Raw genomic sequence first — 19,440 nt, 5'->3', positions numbered from 1 at the left:
TTAAGCTTGGGCCTGGAATGATTTAACATAGTTCTTCGACTCCTAGCTTTGACATTGTTAATATACCTATTTGAACAGGCTTGCGGTTTTCCTAGGATAAAGGTTGATCATTTAATCATAGGCAAAGTTAAGAAAAGAAAAATGATTATAGAAAATTAAGAGCATTTGATACTAAAGATTTCTCCTATTTCTGTTAAGCCAATTATGATCTCTATGTAGAATCAAGAGAAATTAATTTCTTTGGGATATAATTATAGCATTTTAATCCAAGGATGGGAGTTTGGAATTCTTTTGAAGGAGATCAAAAGAACTTACTGCGTGTGGTAAATAGAAAGGATCAAGTTTTTGAGATGCTGATATTTTTGGGGCATCTCAAATTTAGCGTTAACGGATTGATAGCTCTGTGATTAAGCTTGGGCCTGGAATGATTTAACATAGTTCTTCGACTCCTAGCTTTGACATTGTTAATATACCTATTTGAACAGGCTTGCGGTTTTCGTAGGATAAAGGTTGATTATTTAATCATAGGCAAGTTAAGAAAAGAAAAATGATTATAGAAAATTAAGAGCATTTGATACTAAAGATTTCTCCTATTTCTGTTAAGCCAATTATGATCTCTATGAAGAATCAAGAGAAATTAATTTCTTTGGGATATAATTATGGCATTTTAATCCAAGGTTGGGAGTTTGGAATTCTTTTGAAGGAGATCAAAAGAACTTACTGCGTGTGGTAAATAGAAAGGATCAAGTTTTGAGATGCTGATATTTTTGTATGTCAAAATCTTGTGAGTAGGTACTTCGAGAGGAAGACTATTTGAGATCTCGGGGATGATATAATGGATGCATATTTTAAAAGTTTGAGGCTTCAAGTAAGTTAATTTCGAGGACGAAATTTTTTTTAAGGGGGAGAATATGTAATACCTCGAAAAAAAAAGAAAAAAAAAGAAAGAAAGAGGGTTGACGGGCCGGCCCGAAAAGACCGGGCCCATCCCTCTTTTTAAGAAGGGTGTTATAGAGGGGGTGGCGGCGTGAGCGGAGGCCGATCGTCGGGGGAGATCGATCGCTGGAGAAGGGAGGTTCCAAGATCCGGCCGGTGGTTGAGGAAGAAGCCTTCTCCCTTCAGCGAAGACCTCTCCCACAAATCGGGTAGGATTTCTCCACCGATTTCTCGCCGGGAAGGTCACCGGAGCACCCCGTCGGACGGAGGTAAGTGTAGCTCCTTTCCTTGCGTTTCATTTGCTAGGTTTAGGGTTATGTTGGTGGAGATTTGGCCGGTGAGATCGTTGGAGAAGGATTCGAGACAGGGTACGCCTATTTTGGCCCCTCTCTTCCAGATCTCGCCGCCGCCGGCCGTCGGGTTGGCCGGGATTCATGGCAGGTGGGGTTGGTCGGGTATGTGAGGGGGTCGGAGAGGGCTTTCTGGGCTTGATTGGTGATCGGGAGTAGTGGATCTAAGGTCATCTTCCTCGTGATCCCATCCCCTTCCCTTCCTCTCGTTGGTTGGCCGCCAGCCGGCGACGACGGTGAGACCTGAGCCACTGGGGCTGCCGTCGGATGAAGGCCGAGCCACCATCATGGTGGCCTTCCGTTGATGATGGAGGAGGGGGGGGGGAATACATCGGGTTCTTGGGAGAAGAAGAGGAAAGGACCTCTTCTTCTCTCCCTCTCTTGGCCGGCCACCATCGCCGGCGATTGCAACGGTGGCGGCCGGCGATGGTTCGGCCAGTGATGGCCGAGGTGTGTCGGGTTGGGGAGGGAGAGGAAACAACCACCATGGCTCCTGCCCTTGGACCAAAGTAAATAGAAGGAAGGAGATGTACTCCCAACCATGAAGAGAGAGAAATTTTTCCCTTCTTTTGGTCTCTTCACCGGGACTGACCATCGTTGCGGCGTGGCTGCGGCCATGGCTGGCGACGACATAGGCCGGTGGTACAAGGGTGGGGGTCGGGCCACCCCGATTGCCCCTGGATCTGGAGGGATTGAGATGTTGGGGACCTGGTGATGGACCCCATAATATATGTGAATTATGATTTAAAATATCTAATTGTTAAATAATTTAGTTTGTGATTTATAATTGATATTGTAGGGAAAGAGTCAGCGGTGCCAGGAGACTTTGATCAGGGGACTCGGCACCCCAGCGCGTAGGTTGTGATTCGGATCCGTGTTTGAGTCAGTCTACAATTTCTTGTAAGAATCCCTACATCTGAGCACCTCTATGCATATATTTGATTTATCGTTGGGTTTATTTTATAATTATGTTGTTATTTGTTTTATGAGCTGATATGACACATACGAGATGTGCATTGTGTTTATTATGAAAATATTGAAATAATTAAATTAGGAAGGATTAATATATTTTTGAGAATTTATGAAAATATGTGATGTGATTGAAATGTGATTAAACATGTAAAGCTAGACATGTAAAATGGGTTGGACTAACCTTGTCATAAAATAGCCTCTACGAGCTTATGTGTAGGATAGCTGCCACGAGCTGATGCGTGGGAAAATCTCTACGAGCTTATGCGTAGGATAGCCTCCACGGGCTTACGCGTGGGATAGCTGCCACGAGCTTATGCGTAGGATTTGTGCAGTCTTGGACTGGGACATGATCTTGGTTAGTCCAAAGCCAGAAGTGAAAAGTCTGAAAACTTGAGAATCAGAATAATACGGGAATGGATCATATAATGTGAAAAAGGATTTATGTATATGAAATGGTTATATATATTTGTTATTTGTTGCGCCTTTGAAATGATGAAATGACATTTATTTGATGCTTTGATTATTTTATTATTATTACTGTGTGTGGCTGTTGGGATTCTTACTGGGCTGGAAAAGCTCATACTACACTTACATTTTTTTTTCAGAGGCACTGGATTCGTAAAATCTGTCGGGTGAGATAAGAAGTGAGCTCGATCTGGAGTCAGACTGCTAGATAGATAGAAGTTAATTTATCTTTTGCTTATGGACATTTAAATTTATGTAATCATTCAGTACATTTTAGTTGGTTTGGTTTAAATACATTAATTATGAATTTATTGGAATTTTTGTTTATCTTAGGCCTTGCATGATCTTTAGGGCACTGTTCTAGGCTTATGCGGCCGGTCACGTACCGGACCCGAGTGATGGGTTCGAGCCGTGACAATTAGAAGTGAGAAAAACACGACATGTGATAAAAGAGACATTTCCTATTACCATCACATAAAACTTTATCTCAACATAGTATCAAGTAGATTAGACAATAAAGCACTTAAGGTTCAAGGAAAGAAACATATAGCACCATGCAGATTACAATCTTCATGGGATAACTTTTGTACATAAGATATGCTCTTGGTATAATTCGTTCGCATTATGCTTTTGTACATATCTTATGCTTTTGTACATAAGATATGCTCTTGGATATGCTTTTGTACGTAAAATATGGAGCAGGTATTGAACAAAATGAGGCAGTTAAAAATTCCTTCGCATATGACCACAAAGTGATGGGTTCACACCAATGATACACTCAAGTACAGGTCTTTTCAAACTGAGAAGACTAAATCAATTCATACAGAATGGCAATTGTCAGAAAAGGTACCTAGGGCTTGACGACATATTGTCACAAAGCCATTACTTACAATGAATTTGGCCAGAGAACATACCATCTGTTGCCATCTGTGTGTTGATTGTTGTTCACATTGGCGAATTCTACGCATTCCTCAATGTTGAATATTTATAAAAGAAAGGAAGTATTCTACACCAGGGATTTGAATGATGCATATAATCTAGGACTTGAGATGTTCAGACAAAACAAAAAAAGGTTGAAAAAATATTTTTAAGTTGCTTCAGGTGGGCATATTGATGCAGAGATAGAAAGAGAGAAGAAAGAAGAAAAAAAGAAGAGAAAAAGAGAAGAAAAGTGAGAGGATGAAGAATCAGGTTTAGCCTTGGCTTCATATTAGAATTTTAGAAAAAAAGAAGCTATTTTTATTTAATCATTCAATAATCCTAAATAAGTGCATGGATCATATATATATATATATATATATATATATATATATATATATATATATATATATATATATATATATATATATATATATATATATATATATATATATATATATATATATATATATATATATATATATATATATATATAGAGGATCATAAAATAACAAAAAAAACTCTAAAAAAAAATAATTTTATAAAAGTCCTAAAATGACAGTATGCAAATAAGTTCAATCAACATAATATAAAACAAGTAAATAAATCAATCCAGCTACAATGAAAGTGGCTGGACCGTCCTCTGCGACGACCGTGGCCCAACGTAACAAACGGTCCGGTACTAATGTCCGCACCACATATCTAATAGTTGATATTCTTTTCTCTATTTTTTTGCACCTCAAAACATTTTGATACATGAGCCCCTAGGAAAAAGAAAACAAGCTATTTAGGTAGAAAACTTACAAAGACAAGTTAAGTCTAGTTTCTTGCCAAAGACAGACTCGTGCTCAGTGCCAGATGTAACAAAATAACCTGCTCCAACCTGATAATAGGAAAGATTGAATATAATAAGCAATAAGACAATATACGAAGCAGGAGAACATTCTGTAACAAGGTTGACACACTGATCAGAACGAAAAAAGGTGATCTGTATCAATTCAGTTTTCTACAAGGAACAAGCATTATCTACATCATATTAGTGTGATTGATGGGTTAGCGACCATTGTATTGTACTATAGCAGATTTTTAGTAATTCTAGTACAGTTTACAACATAATTACAGCATTAAGACAATCATGGAGAATGAATTATTCCTACAAATGATTCTGTCCTCTGGGTCTTCTGTCAATTATGTTTTTATGTATCGGTAATTCGACTCCCTAATAATGTCTCAATTGGACTCATTTGCAGGTAGGTTATGTGACAGTTCACGCAATTTACAAGTTACATAATCCTCCCATGTTGGAAACGGAGGAATGCCAAATGACCATTTGTTGCAGCGCAAGCCACAATGCCAACATGCACAATCAGCATAGTGCAATGCAGAAAATCAGTGTTTAGCTACTTTCCTATTCAAGGCAAGTTTTCAATAATGCCAATATCCCAAGTAACAAAGCCTCTATTATCATTATCTACATCATATTAGAATCGAGGGCTGTAAGTTTGCCTAGATCTGCCTGGAGTGGAACTAAACGAGAACTAAACAATGACTATTTGCAACAAGGTCCGCTGAACTGTCAGGTTCACCCTGTACCCACCAGTCCTAGTAGAAGACTGAGTCGGTTCATCTCTTTTTTTTAGAACTAGCTCCAAACTAGTTGGAACCAGTTCCGAACCGATAGGAACCAGCCGGAATCGGTCACAAACTGCTTGGACTTGGTATGAATCGGACAGTTCCGTGTGGAATAAGTGCGAACCGGACTAGTTCTGAACCGGCCCCCCTCCCCTCCCTCTTCCTTTTGTTATAAAAGGCTGACTGGGAAGGCCCGGGAAGTTTCTTAAGCCTACCCAACCTATCTGAATACTTCCCTTCCCCACGACAAAAAATATGTTGACTCAACATGATTGAAGGAAGATCCAACCCTAAAGAAGGTATGCTTCCTCTTCCCTAGCTCATTTTCTCTCTTTTTTTATATGCCAAAAAGTATCTTGAAATTTACAAAATAAGAGAAGATCATGCCAAAATTTTTGATTTTGGCTTGATTTTATGATATGTTGTAGATTTATAGATGATCTACACGATGACATAAAAAATTTTAATTTTTAGATTATATATAATTTTTAAAATTTAAAAATATAATTTTAGATTAAAAAATAAAATAAAATTTTAAGAAAAATATAAAATCAGAAATGTATTTAGGAGCGTGCAAGCTACTCTTCAGCTAAATTTGGTGTCCATTTATTTAACTTTTGATACGATCATGTGCAAAGTATCTTAGGCCTAAATTTGAAAAAAATTGAGAAATAAGAATTCCTTGGTGCATGCCCATGGGCCTAGAAAAATATATATAGCATCCATTGTAAAGTTCTACATGGATCTGAGCTCAAATTAATTTTTTAAAGTAGTTATATTTAAAATTTTATTTTTTTTAATTTAAAAATAATTAAAAATATATAATTAATACCAAAAATTATGAAAAATTATAGTACATGGTACATATTCCAGAAGTATTTTCTGAAATAGAAAACATATTTTTATGAACTTATGGTATATAAATATATTTTTTAATATAAAAATGATTAAATAAATAAATAAATAAATAATGTAAAATTAGTACTATGCAGTAGATAAATCAGAGAAGGCTTTCACTCCAGATGACAATGAGGCACAAATTCAAGCTACCATTCAAGCAAGCTTGGATTATTAGTGGCTGCATGACTTAAGTGGCAAAGCATAAGGCTTGATTTGTGCCTTCATATTACGAATCGGGCTCCAGTTCTGCGAGTAGCAGGGCAGATCTAGAGTTCAGGAGGACCTCCTCAGTTAGAGAATCTATCAGCAGAGGCAGTGGTCATATTGCATCTATACGGAAGACTTTTGGTAGCAGAAAGAAGTCCTCTAGGGAGATTCCACCAAGAGCTACCATCCATGATTTACATCCACATGCCTTCCCCAATAAGGATTCAAATTAGCACAGGGTTGACACAATGCTAAACAAGAATATGCAGCAAGTTATGGGATTCTAGTTCTACTTCAGCTATATCCCAACAAATGTGGTAGACAATACGTACTATAGATTTGTCATTTTCTCCATGCAGGTTGCCGATCCCAATATAGATCTTTTAGAATGGAAGAATATCTACGATGAGCTTTTTGATAATAATAAGAAGCTAGAGAAGTGGATTGCTTCGTACGAGAGCAAATGACCTACACATGGACTGATGATGATGTATGACGGTCGAACTAGTCCTACTAGGTGGAGCTTATCAACTTGTTGACATATTGTGATACGAAGATATTCTTCCATAAGTCAGTTGATACTTTCGATCAGGTGCACAACGCCATGTACATCCTCAGATTGATGGAGGAGATTGATGGCGGACCACTACTAGGAGAAGAGAGGAAAAGAGGAAGAAGGGAAGGAGGAAGAAAAGGTTATAGAGACGCAAGAAGAAGAAAAGAGGAGGAGGAAGAAGAAGAAGAAATAGAAAGGAGGCTAGGATTTTTTTTTTATTCAATCATTCCATTCCTAATTCATGAGCGGGGTGGCCCTTATATAGGCTTTACATCATGAATTGACCAAGTCAAACAATTAATAACTAACCAAACTTGGACCGTTCAATTAATTGACTAAGTCAATTAATTGACTACATATCAAATTAAATCTTACTAACATTAGACCATGAAACCAATTGATCACACCCAAAATTGGACCATATAATTAGGTCTTACATTGATCAATTGATCCAATCACTTGACTCAACAACCAAATCGACTCCAAAATAGTAGAAACACAACCAAATCGACTCAAACAAAAGCAACTAATAAGGCAATAAAAGAAACATGATGCAGACTCGAATGGACCCATTTTAGGGTCTGACTCAATCTGGTGGTTTAAGAGCATCTTCCAGCCACAATGATGCCAATTTCTGGTGCGAATGTGAGCGAGTGGCTCTGAAGGCACGATCATCGGAATAAAGGGCTCTGATGTCCCCAATTTCTGTAGGCACAATAAAGGTGGTGTTGTTGGGATCAAAGGTGGCAAAGAAGAAGGTGAACGCATACATGACAATGAAGCTGATGTGGTGTGAACGAGATTGGGAAGGAGCGGTGGGTTTTGTGGTGTGAATGGGCTTGAGGAGGGGAGGCGGGTTCTATGGTGTGAACGGGGGTTGGGAAGGAGCTGCCTACCGACCTGGAGTTTGCTAGCTCGGCGAGGAGTACGGGTTACCTAGTGCTGTGAGGTATGTGCGGAGACTGAGGAGACCATTGATTATGTTCTTTTACAGTGCCCTAGGGCGAGGAAGATACAGAGTAGATCACCGGCACCCTTTCCCCAGTCGGTGGAGTCGGTACAGGACCTGATCCATTTGTTGAGAGTTTTTATGTGGAGTCCCAAATTCTGGGAGAAGGAGATTTTTAGAGCATACTTGGCTTATCATATTTGGTTGGACAGGAATGCTGGCCTATTTAAGGATAGGAGGTCGTCTCCGAGGATGGTGATAGATAGAGCTACACTACAGGCGGGGAAAGTTACCGCAGCTACCGCGTTGTTCTCTACTGAGATGGCCAGAGATATCTGGGGCACTCTCTCTGCTGTCACAGCGCCTAGGTTCACCCTTGTTTCTTGGGTGTCCCCACTTCTTGGTCATCTCAAAGTAAACTTCGACAGTAGTACGTCGGTGACGGTGTATATGGGGGTGTTGGATTTGTGATCAGAGATTCTCTTGGCAGGTTGGTAGCAGCCGGAGGTCGGTGTACGCCTGGGCTCACTATTGTAGGGGCAGAGCTTCGGGCTGCATGGGAGGGGCTCTCATATGTGAGGAGGTTTCTCGGTACAGAGCGGGTGCATCTCGAAGGGGATTCTTCTGTGGTGATTGTCTGGATCCGAGGTATGGATAGGTATGGTGATGGCCATCCTCTCATCAGAGAGACCCACAGACTGGTTTAGGAGATTGGCGGTCTCCAGGCAGCACATGTATTTCGGAAGGCGAACCGGGCAGCAAACTGGATCGCCTCCTTCGTCGCCTGGCACTTCAGAGAGTTCTTCTGGACATCTAGAGGAGACATTTTCTATCCCTTGTACTCTTTATTTTCTGATGATTTGGCAGGATATACTCACGTTAGAGCTATATAAATTGCTGCTTTTATTAAAAAAAAAAAGGTGCAGTAGTTGTGGGCTTATAGAAGTGGCGGGTTGGGCCTGTGTACGATCGGGGCGCGTGGGCTTGGACCTGTGAAGCGGGCGGAATAGGGTGGGGGAAGGCAGCCCTGATGAAAGATTCGGCCCGTGCGATTTGGGCCCGTGAGAAAGGAGGTATCGTTGTGGTGTGAAAAGGGGAAAGGAGGAAGTGGAGGCGACCCGGGGCGAGAGGCGGTGGGCTCGGGCGGCGGCCGACGGTGGGGAAGAAGGGTGGCGGTTCCGGCGAGACGGCGGGAGGTAGATGGGTTCTGGACCGAACCCTTTGAGGGATGAAAAGGAGGGGTCACGGAGGGGGGGGGTGTCGGGCGGTGAACCAGGGGTGCAGGGCGGTGAACCAGGGGAAAGAGGAGGTGGTCGGGGACGGAGACGGCAAGGGCGGGGTGGCACTGCGGCTGGTCTGCTCGGGCGGCGACGGCTCGGGCACAGGTGGGCGTCGACGGCTCGAAGGGGAGGATGGAGCGGCGAGCATCGACGGGGACGGGGAGGAGGGTTAGCGGCGGGGGCGGCCACTAGAGCGGGTGGGACGAGGGTGGCGGGGCGGAGATGAGGCTAGGCACAGATGGTGTGGCGGAGGCGGTCGCGGCAAAGGGCGGCGCGGCGGAAACGGACGGCCACGAGGAGACGGCGCTGCTGGTGCTCCTTGCGGCAGAGGAGGCCGAGAGGGGGGGCGGTATGGCGCAGAGGTGGTGGCGGCAGCGGCGGTGGAGTGGAAGCGGCGATGGGTGGATGGCGCGCGGCAAGCGGCATGGAGCGGGCGACGGGAGAAGATGAACAGGGGAGGGAAAGGGGAACAGGGAAGGGAGGTTTTGTTGCTTCTCTTTCAATTTTTTTTTTTCCTGATGACAGGAGTGTGCGGTGTGGGCCGGAATAGAGGAGACAGAATCGAAAGATGTGAGAGAGGGGAAGGAACGGGGTGTGCGGTGAATTGACGAGGAGGTTTTTCCCTTGTGAGAGCCGAGAGAGAGGGAACAGGGGATGGAAGTTGGCGGGGACGGGGACGGGGACGGGGACAGGGACGGGTGAGTAGGCATAGCCCAGAGGATGGCGAAAATTCGGTAACTAGCGTAATAGCGCGAATCATAGGGCTGCAAAATCGAAGAGCTTTGGTGACGGAGACAAAGCTGTGGTTCGGATACCAAGCTGATGGCGGACCACTGCAAGGAGAAGAGAGGAAAAGAGAAAGAAGAAGAAGAAGAGAAGAAGGAGGAAGAATAGGTTATAGAGACGCAGAAAGAAAAGGTTATAGAGATGCAGAAAGAAGAGGAGAGAAGGAGGAAGAAGAAGAAGCAGGAGGCTAAAGTTCTTTTTTTATTCAATCATTTCATTCCTAATTCATGAGCGGGGTGGCTCTTATATAGGCGTTACATCATGAATTGACCAAATCAAACAATTAACAACTAACCAAATTTGGACTCTTTAATTAATTGACTAAGTCAATTAATTAATTACATACCAAATTAAACCTTACTAATATTAGACTATTAAACCAATTGATCACACCCAAAATTGGATCCTTATAATTAGGTCTTACATTGATCAATTGATCCAATCACTTGACTCAACAACCAAATCGACTCTAAAATAACAGAAACGCAACCAAATCGACTTAAACAAAAGCAACTAATAAGGCAATAAAAGAAGCATGACGCAGACTCGAATGAACCCAATACAAGGCCTGAGTCAATCTGGTGGCTCAAGAGCATCTCCTAGCCACAATAATGTCAATCTCTAATGCGAACGCGAGTGAGTGGCTCTGAAGGCGCGATCATCGGAATAAACAACTCTGATATCTCCATCAGAGATGATTGATCAAATAGTGACGTGCAGATTATCACTGATAATAGGACATAATATAAGACCACTGAAGAGATCATGATGGAACGGTGGTTACATATTTTCTAAACCCCATATGCTGCACATTGTATCAACCTCATGTTAATAGACATTGCAAAGATTCATAGGCTGCAGGAAGCAGTAAAGGCAGCCCAAACCGTCATAATTTCATAAATTTATTTGTGTCATTTTTGATGTCTCTGAGTCTTAGGGAGTAAATTTTCAGTCCAAAGGGTCCTTCGGCCTTCCAGTTATTTTATGTTAGGTTTTCTAATCATTTCCATCCAAGTACTAAAATAATAAAGTAGAGTTTATTCAGGCATTAAATCTACAAAGTATAGATTATTTCCAAACATTAAAAAATATTTAAAAATAAATTTCATACTTTTGCAGTAATCATGCATAAGAAACAAACCAACGTCCTAGAATGACTCAACAAGCCCAAAAGTGTAGAAAGATGGAAAGAAAGATGAGAACAATGAACTAACCATGGTTCTATTTATCTAACTTAGAGTCTGCCAAGATAAGTAGAATTAACACATAAACCAAAAAAAAAGAAATATTTTATTTTGGAAGGAAAAATAATTCTCCATTGCTCCATATAGGGTCAACCATCTTCTTGCTTCTCATCTAATTATCTTTCTTTCCTAATTCTTCTTTTCCTCTTCTCTTTCTCCTCTCCTTTCCTTCTTTTTTCTCCTTTTTATCTTTTACTATTCCCTTCCTTTCTCTTCCCCGTGTTTCCCTCCCTACCAGTACCAGGCCAGTGCCCAATTTCCCTCCTAAAAGCATGCATGCAGCCCCGAACATCTCTCACTCATATAATTATTTATGGATACTCAACATTCATTCCACAGGAAGCAAATAAAAAACTGAAATTAACTGAAAATAAATATCTAAACAAATAAAATTTCTAAATTCAAGCCTCATCTAATGATCTAGCTACTTCAGATTGGATCTCAGTTATAATCCCATTTAAAAGTAGAGCTCTTTTTCTAAGATATTGGTCCGTTCATATCCAAGTCAGACCAAACCAGTAGTGGAAATCTGGAATCCATCCTCACTTGTCACCAGAGACTGTACAAACTTCTCCATAATTCCACAGCAACAAGGGACTGTGGTTTCTCTCATGCAGCCTAAAAAGACAGTGTGACACAGAACGGAAAGGGAAAGAAGGAAGAAAGAAAAGGAAGAAGAAAGAAAAAGAAGAGCCTGACCCCAATTCTCCTAGCAACCAGCTGCCTCTTTTAGTGTCTTCTAATCATTGAATCATGGCAATTAGATCAGTTTATAAATTAGTTTAGCAGGTCAATTTATCATTATATAACAGACAGGGGGCTGTGTAATCAGATCGTGTCAAGTCTAAGAAATTATCCGGAACTCCTTTTTTTTCTCCTTTCTTTAACTTTTCCCTTCTCTTTTTCATTGTTTCTCTCTTCTGGGGCTAAGGGTTTGTACAATTTCCTAAATGATTCTATAAAACCAAAATTAGCCTAGACTATCTATGTGAATGAAAACCAACAAATAATTATTTTATCTTGATATCAAGAAGTGAAACATAACTGGAAAATATACATTTGTTTCATGTAATCAATCCCAATAATGATAATTCATACCTGACCTACTGCATGGAGTATGCTCTTTTGTCCTCGAATATCTTTATCAACCTCAACCCGTGTCTTCTGTGAGTAGCAGCCACAGACCCAGGAGGTACATCAGAGACCAGGTCTCTACTCAGGATCTACAAGCTAACAATAACGGATACCATATCTATAATATAACTTTCCTTTAGCATCAATGAAGGATCTTGGTTATTACCAGAATATCATTGGTGGTAAGGTGGTGTGTCACAGCTCATAGTGCTCCAGCTATTCCAACATCCTCAGGGACTGCAGTCACCTACATAAAGGAACAAACATGCTTTTATCATAATTAGTAGATAAAAAGATGATATTCTGCTATTCGAAAAAGAATATCTGTACTACATATGATCCATGCAGAGTTACTCTTGAATAAGTAGTTTGCAGCAATCATTCCAAATCATTGATATTTTCTTTAAATTCTAAATGTGATTCAGTTTGCTCTTTGATTTGTACCTTATCTGAGTGATGAATGCAATTCTCTACTTGAAACATGGTTTTTCTTCCTCTCTGTCTAGAGCCCAACTTTTTTATGATTCTCTGAGAGGGCAGATCCCTACATGTCAGCTGGAATATATCATTGTAGGGTCTCTCTTGTCAAAACTTGCCTTCATGAATTCAGCACTAGTAATTAATATCTTAAAATCATGTCAAGATACAGTTTTAGACTTTTTTAGGATTTAAAGGTCATATCTCGATCCATACAGTTGCATCATGTGCCAGTCTCAACTGAAGCTTTATTACCTACAAAAGCAAGGTATTCACACCTTAAAACACATGGTTACAAGACGCATTCACTCACTTCCATCGATCAAGAAATAGTCTCTCTTTGTTCAATCCATGCATTGCTCCTAGGAGGCAAAATGCGATAGAAGACATTGCTCATTACCACAACATTGTTTTCACATAAAAAGATGATCAAGTTGAAATAGTTGTGCTTCTGATTTTCTTTATAGGCATAATCCAGAGATATTCCAGGGTACTACAAAAGAAAAGCATCGGCGAATTTTCAGCCCACGCACCTCAAAGCGTGGGTCAGACGTCGGGCAGGTGGGCGTGGATCCGGTTTTTGCCGATGCTAAGAGAAAGCGTCGGCAAAAACAGGGCTTTCCCGACGCTAATAAAAGCATCGGCAAAAATAGCTTTTCCGACGCTTTAAAACATCGGGAAAGCCCAAAGCATGCCCAGTTTTGCGTTTTCGCCGACGCTTTAAAGCGTCGGAAAATGTATTTTGGCCGACGCTTTAAAGCGTCGGCAAATGTATTTTTTTAAAAAAAATAAAAATATGAATATAAATTATAAAAACGCATTATAACAATATGAATCTGTATTACATTTACATTGACACAAACATTCAAATCAACAGTCACTGAGATTCAAATCAACAGTCTCAGGCAGCTAGTTTATTCATACTGACATTTTGCTTTTAAAACAACAAATGAACTGCCTCACTTTTATTCATATGCTAAAAAGAACTGCCTCACTTTTCATTCCAGTATATACTTTCATCTCATTCCTTTATTCTTTGGGGTCCGTGGGGCTGTTTTGCTTTTGTTAGATCTAATAACATGTTACGAGTACAGCACTTTCTTCCTATATGTATCAAGTAATGGGAGATTACCGATCCACCGCAGCTGATAGGATCCAACCTGCATCTCTCTGGAAGGCTGAGGAAATGTGGATGGAGGCTGAGCACAGGGAAGCAGGGATGGGTCCTGCAGCCTCATGGTCTGCCATGCGGGAATACCAAGACGCGGCCTGTATTGGGCCATATGCGCTTGCCATATCTGCTGTAGTTTGCCTCCAGCAACAAGTTGGGGTCCATAAGGTCCATAAATTGAGTTGCCAATCTGGTGTGGTAGCTGCAGCTGGACCAGATTAGCAAACAATCAGCACTTGGACGAATTTGTGAGTAACAATTTATACAAATGAACATATCCATGAAAAGCAGAATATCATCAGCTAAAGCTCAACTGAAATTAGAATTTGTCCCTGAGAATAGTGTCATCTTTCACTGACCCTCTTGAGAAAAAATAAACTATATAGCTACAAAATCCAAAAACAGAGGAAACATAAAATAGAACCAAAAAGAACCATTGTAGTTTAGTTCCATACCGTGGTTTTTATTTTTTCTACTTCTTCCATTATTTCTTGGAAGGTTAGCCCAGTCCAGTCCTGCAAAAAGAACTAGTTAGTGCATGTGTAAAGGAGGTTATATAAACAAGAATTTCAAGATAAAAAGGTGTACAATTAATCTATCAGGTAAATGTGATATACTGACAAACTTAATGTAATAATAACTTCTCATGCTTATTAACTTGTTTAACATGTCATGTGAAATAATCTAAGTTGTCACCTTCAGATTCAGAAAAGATATGGAAAAAATTTAAAAAAACGTCAGCAACACGCATTATCAATTTTTGAAACTTATTAGTATTTCTTAGTTGTTTTTGCAATTTCCTTCCATTAGCCTTTTTACATGTCACAAAAGCCTTTACAAGTCCAGTACATTATGCTCAAACCTCACAAGAAATTCAAGCTAGGGCAAGAATGCAGTCGATGTAATCAAAAAAATAATATTACGCTCTCCAAATATTCAAATAAACCTTTGGAATTGTACAAGTTTGGGCATGGAAAGCATAACATTTTTGGGCTAATAACCAGTCTATGATTCAGACAACTTGCAATCTAACGTTCAATATATAGACATGGTAAAGAGATATGGAGTTTGCAACTAACATCTTACAGCTGCATAATGCAAAACTCATATAAGAATCATGTTGCAAAACACAGAAAGCAAAGGAGCTAAGCACACAGCAGCAAAACACAGAAAAGTAATAGCCAATACAGAAATCGAGAGAACCAATCTGATGGATACATCACACTAGAAAAAATTGCTCAAGTTTCTCAGCTTATTTTGGTACTAAAATTCAACTTTAGTTGAGTACAAAACCCGTCTCATTGCTGTGTATATCTAAGATTTCAAACTGAGAAAGATGACCGAATCTATCTTTTCTTGAGTAAACTACAGCAGAGTTAAAAGAACAGAAAGGAAATAAAAAATCAATCATCATGACCTTAAAATGTTCTGCAACAAGCCATGACTCAAAGGCTGAAAAGAGTAGAGATGTTGCGATTCCTCCCAATACACGTCCCAACATCAAAACCTTGTACTCTGGAGAATGCTTGGTGATACAGCTAAGAATATAAGCCATGCAGTAGGTCACAGAAGCCCTCTTCCGACCCCTGTATTTGGACGCATCAACCGCAACAATCTTATTCAAACAATTCGCTCTCCCAACAGTTAGATTCCAAAAGAAAAAGAAACACCACACATGATAAAATAAATTCATATCAGAAATTCCAATCTTCAGTCCATTACCTTCCCCATTTATATGATCCCAAGAAAGAAAGTCAATTCAAAAGCTCAACCTAGAAACACTCTTGCCCCCAAAACAACATCGACTTCCGTTTATAATCACAACCTGACATTCTTGACCTCAAACTCCATTATCGATCCTAATCTAACTACATGGACCACTACAAGTGAAAGTGTGAACACCATAGTTTAACCCCGCTAGAGAAACCCGTACACAAAACCAATTCCCGATTTTTCTTTCTCCTTTTTTTTCCTATTCGCTTTCAAACTCGACCACCACTTGGCATTGTCGTGCAGACAGTTTCGGGAACAACGAAACGGATTTTACCCAGATGATCATGTCTCTAAGAACTACTTCAATTAAATCAGATCAGAATCCAAAATCGGAAAAAAGAGCACTCATTTCACTGTAGGAATCACATCTACCAATGCAACCATAAATAAGCATCAAATGATCAAGAAAAAAGGCCCAAAAAAGGCCAAAAAGCACATCAATCAAACCAAATTCATCATCCAACAGAATCGATAATCCAGAGAAGGCTATCACCAGATCGAAAACTTGGGAGTTAGAATGAAACAAAAGATTCCTGCAAGAAAAGCAAGCACGAAGGGTGTTTCCATACCTTCGGTGGGGGATTCGTGGAGAGATACCGGAGTAGGGTAGGGGGAGGGAGCCGGTGTTCTTGGTGTGGGTTGTGGGGGAGTTTGATTTTAGGTGCGGAGGAGGCGGCGGAGACCGGAGAGGACAAGGGTGGGAAATTCATCGCCGGAGAGGAGGAAGGAGGAGAGGAGCTAGGGCTTGAGATCGGGATGCAGAATGAGGAGGGGAACGGCCTGCTTGTTTTTTTTGTAGTGAATTTGAGTTATGACGACGCGTATACGCATCGTCGTGCCACAATCTACCACGACGCTAATTAGCGTATATGGCCGACGCTTTTAGAAAGCATTGGCATATATTGGGGCTGGACCAAAAATCGCCGACGCTTGTAAAAAGCGTCGGCAGTAAAGGTTGGTAAAACCCTATTTTCTTGTAGTGAGGGACCTAAGAGACGAAAGCGGCGAGCTTTTTGGAAGCGCCGCCGGTGAGCACGATGACTTGGAAATCCATCCGGTTTCACGGCCGAGGAGGTAATCCTGGTCCAGGGATCGCGCACCACGGCAGCCGCGAAGGGTTGAGGCGGGGATGGGCAAAATTCTTGAATTACTTGAGAGAGGCTTTGTCTAAGGGGATTGAAGCTCAAATGGTGGAGCGCTCCCTTTGTATGCGAGGCGTATAGCCGTATAGGGTTCTATATTTTATTGGGGAACTTGCTTAGCGGTCCATTTATTGACCCGCCATTAACCTTAAATTCCAGTTGACAGGTTGTTTAACAACCGGTCCATATATATTTCAACATTGCTTTATGGGACGAAAATACCCCCGCCTCTTCTATTCCCACCGAAGAAGGAGAAGAAAAAAGCAGCCGCCGGCCACGGCCCGCCCCCTCCCAAGCCCCCTTCCGCACCTGCCGTCGGCCACAGCCCGCCGCCTCCCACGCCTGCTGCCCCTTTCCGCGCCGCCGGGAATGCCCCCGCCCCCACGATGGGGAGGTGCCGAAGAAGAGAAACCGCTGGCCAGCCGCGGCTACCGCAGGCGCTGCCGGTTGCGACTCGGCTCCCCCCTGTGGCCCCTTCCTGCAGCCGCCACCACCCGGCCCCCTTTCGTCACCGCCTGCCTCCCGGGAGGAGAAGGAAGAAGAAAGAAGGAGAAGGGAAGAAGAGAAGAAAAAAAGAAAAGAAAAGAAAAAAGAAAAGAAAAGAAAAGAAAAGAAAAGAAAAGAAAAGAAAAAGAAGAAAAGAAAAGAAAAGAAAAATAAAAATAAAGTTAAATAAGTTTGGAACACACTTAATCTAGCCTGACACACAGTTAAATAAGCTTGGAACACAGTTAAATAATTTTGGAACACACTTAATTCAGCCTGGCACATAGTAAAATAAGTCTAGAACACAGTTAAATAAGTTTGGAACATATACTTAATCCAGCCTGGAATATAGTTAAATAAGTTTGGAATACAGTTAAATAAGCCTGGAACACAATTATTTAAGCCTGAAATACAGTTAAATAAGTTTGAAACACACTTAATCTAGCCTGGAATACGGTTAATCTAGCTTGGAACACAGTTAAATAAGTTTAGAACACAGTTAAATAAGCCTGTTACATAGTTAAATAAGTTTGGAACACAGTTAAATAAGTTTGGAACACACTTAATCTAGCCGGAAATACCGTTAAATAAGTTTGGAACATACTTAATCTAGTCTGGAACACAATTAATCTAGCCTGGAATATAGTTAAATAAGCCTGGAACATATTTAAATAAGTTTGGAAAACAGTTAAATAAGCCTGGAACACAGTTAAATAAGTTTGGAACATACTTAATCTAGTATAGAACACAGTTAAATAAGTTTGGAACACACTTAATCTAGCCTGGCACACAGTTAAATAAGCTTGGAATGCAGTTATTTTGCCTCCGAACACAGTTATTTTGCCTCTGCACACAGTTAAATAAGCTTGGAACACAGTTAAATAAGTTTGGAACACACTTAATCTAGTCTGGAACACAGTTAAATAAGTTTAGAACACACTTAATTTAGCCTGGTACATAGTTAAATAAGCTTGGAACACAGTTAAATAAGTTTGGAACACAGTTAAATAAGCTTGGAACACAGTTAAATAAGCATGGAACACAGTTAAATAAGTTTGGAACACACTTAATCTAGCCTGGAACACAGTTAAATAAGTTTGGAACACACTTATTCCAGTCTGGAACATAGTTAATCTAGCATGGAACACAGTTAAATAAGCCTGGAACACAGTTAAATAAGTTTGGAACACTGTTAAATAAGCCTGGAACGCAGTTAAATAAGTTTGGAACACACTTAATCTAGCCTAGCACACAGTTAAATAAGCTTAGAACATAGTTAAATAAGTTTGGAATAAATTTAATCTAGCTTGGACGCAGTTAAATAAGCTTGGAACACAGTTATTTTGCCTCTGCACACAGTTAAATAAGCTTGGCACACAATTAAATAAATTTAGGACACACTTAATCTAGCTTGGAACACAGTTAAATAAGTTTGGAACAACTTAATCTAGCCTGGCACACAGTTAAATAAGCATGGAACACAGTTATTTTGCCTCCGAATACAGTTATTTTGCCTCTACACACAGTTAAATAAGCTTGGCACACAATTAAATAAGTTTGGAACATACTTAATCTAGCCTGGAACACAATTAAATAAGTTTGGAACACACTTAATCTAGACTGGCACACAGTTAAATAAGCTTGGAACACAGTTATTTTGCCTCCAAACACAGTTATTTTGCCTCTGCACATAGTTAAATAAGCTTAGAACATAGTTAAATATGTTTGGAACACACTTAATCTAGCCTGGCACACAATTAATAAGCTTGGAACACATTTATTTTGCCTGTGAACACAGTTATTTTGCCTATGCACACAGTTATTTTGCCTCTGCACACAGTTATTTTGCCTGTGAACACAGTTATTTTGCCTCTGCACATAGTTATCTTACCTGCGAATACAGTTATTTTGCCTCTGCACACAGTTATTTTGCCTCTGCATATAGTTATTTTGTCTCTGTACACAATTATTTTGCCTGCGAATATAGTTATTTTGTCTGCAAACATAATTATTTTATCTGCGAACACAGTTAGTAGAACTGTGCATATAGTTAAGTCCTCTT

General features: G+C 40.4%; 1 protein-coding gene across 5 annotated transcripts; it reads right to left on the bottom strand.

The window, feature by feature from the left end:
* Window positions 1-3,255: 3,255 nt before the first annotated feature.
* On the bottom strand, window positions 3,256-16,569 carry LOC149751014 (uncharacterized). 5 transcript variants are annotated; one of them, XR_016398837.1, is made up of 7 exons: window positions 16,320-16,569; window positions 14,433-14,492; window positions 13,939-14,185; window positions 12,496-12,576; window positions 12,294-12,359; window positions 4,446-4,524; window positions 3,256-3,693 (listed from the first exon to the last, which is right to left on the bottom strand). XR_016398837.1 is itself a non-coding variant. In XM_089928110.1 (6 exons), exons 1-4 carry the CDS (start codon window positions 16,458-16,460, stop codon window positions 12,560-12,562), a joined length of 465 nt encoding a protein of 154 aa, XP_089784236.1. In that variant the 5' UTR covers window positions 16,461-16,569; the 3' UTR covers window positions 4,166-4,524; window positions 12,294-12,359; window positions 12,496-12,559. The 5 variants fall into 5 exon arrangements, 1 of the variants encoding a protein (XP_089784236.1); XR_016398838.1 differs by lacking the exon at window positions 3,256-3,693 and adding an exon at window positions 15,395-15,563 and having other exon boundaries at window positions 4,166-4,524; window positions 16,320-16,536; XR_016398839.1 differs by lacking the exons at window positions 3,256-3,693; window positions 16,320-16,569 and adding exons at window positions 15,395-15,563; window positions 15,700-16,313 and having other exon boundaries at window positions 4,166-4,524.
* Between the last annotated feature and the right edge of the window lie 2,871 nt (window positions 16,570-19,440).

The sequence above is a fragment of the Phoenix dactylifera genome, chromosome 17 (assembly GCF_051530095.1).
Source record: "Phoenix dactylifera cultivar Ajwa chromosome 17, Ajwa_hap1_PhDact_Kaust_v1.1, whole genome shotgun sequence".
NCBI classification, from domain to species: Eukaryota; Viridiplantae; Streptophyta; class Magnoliopsida; order Arecales; family Arecaceae; genus Phoenix; species Phoenix dactylifera.
Note: the sequence above shows the minus strand (reverse complement) of the source record. Positions and strands in the feature narration are given on the sequence as shown.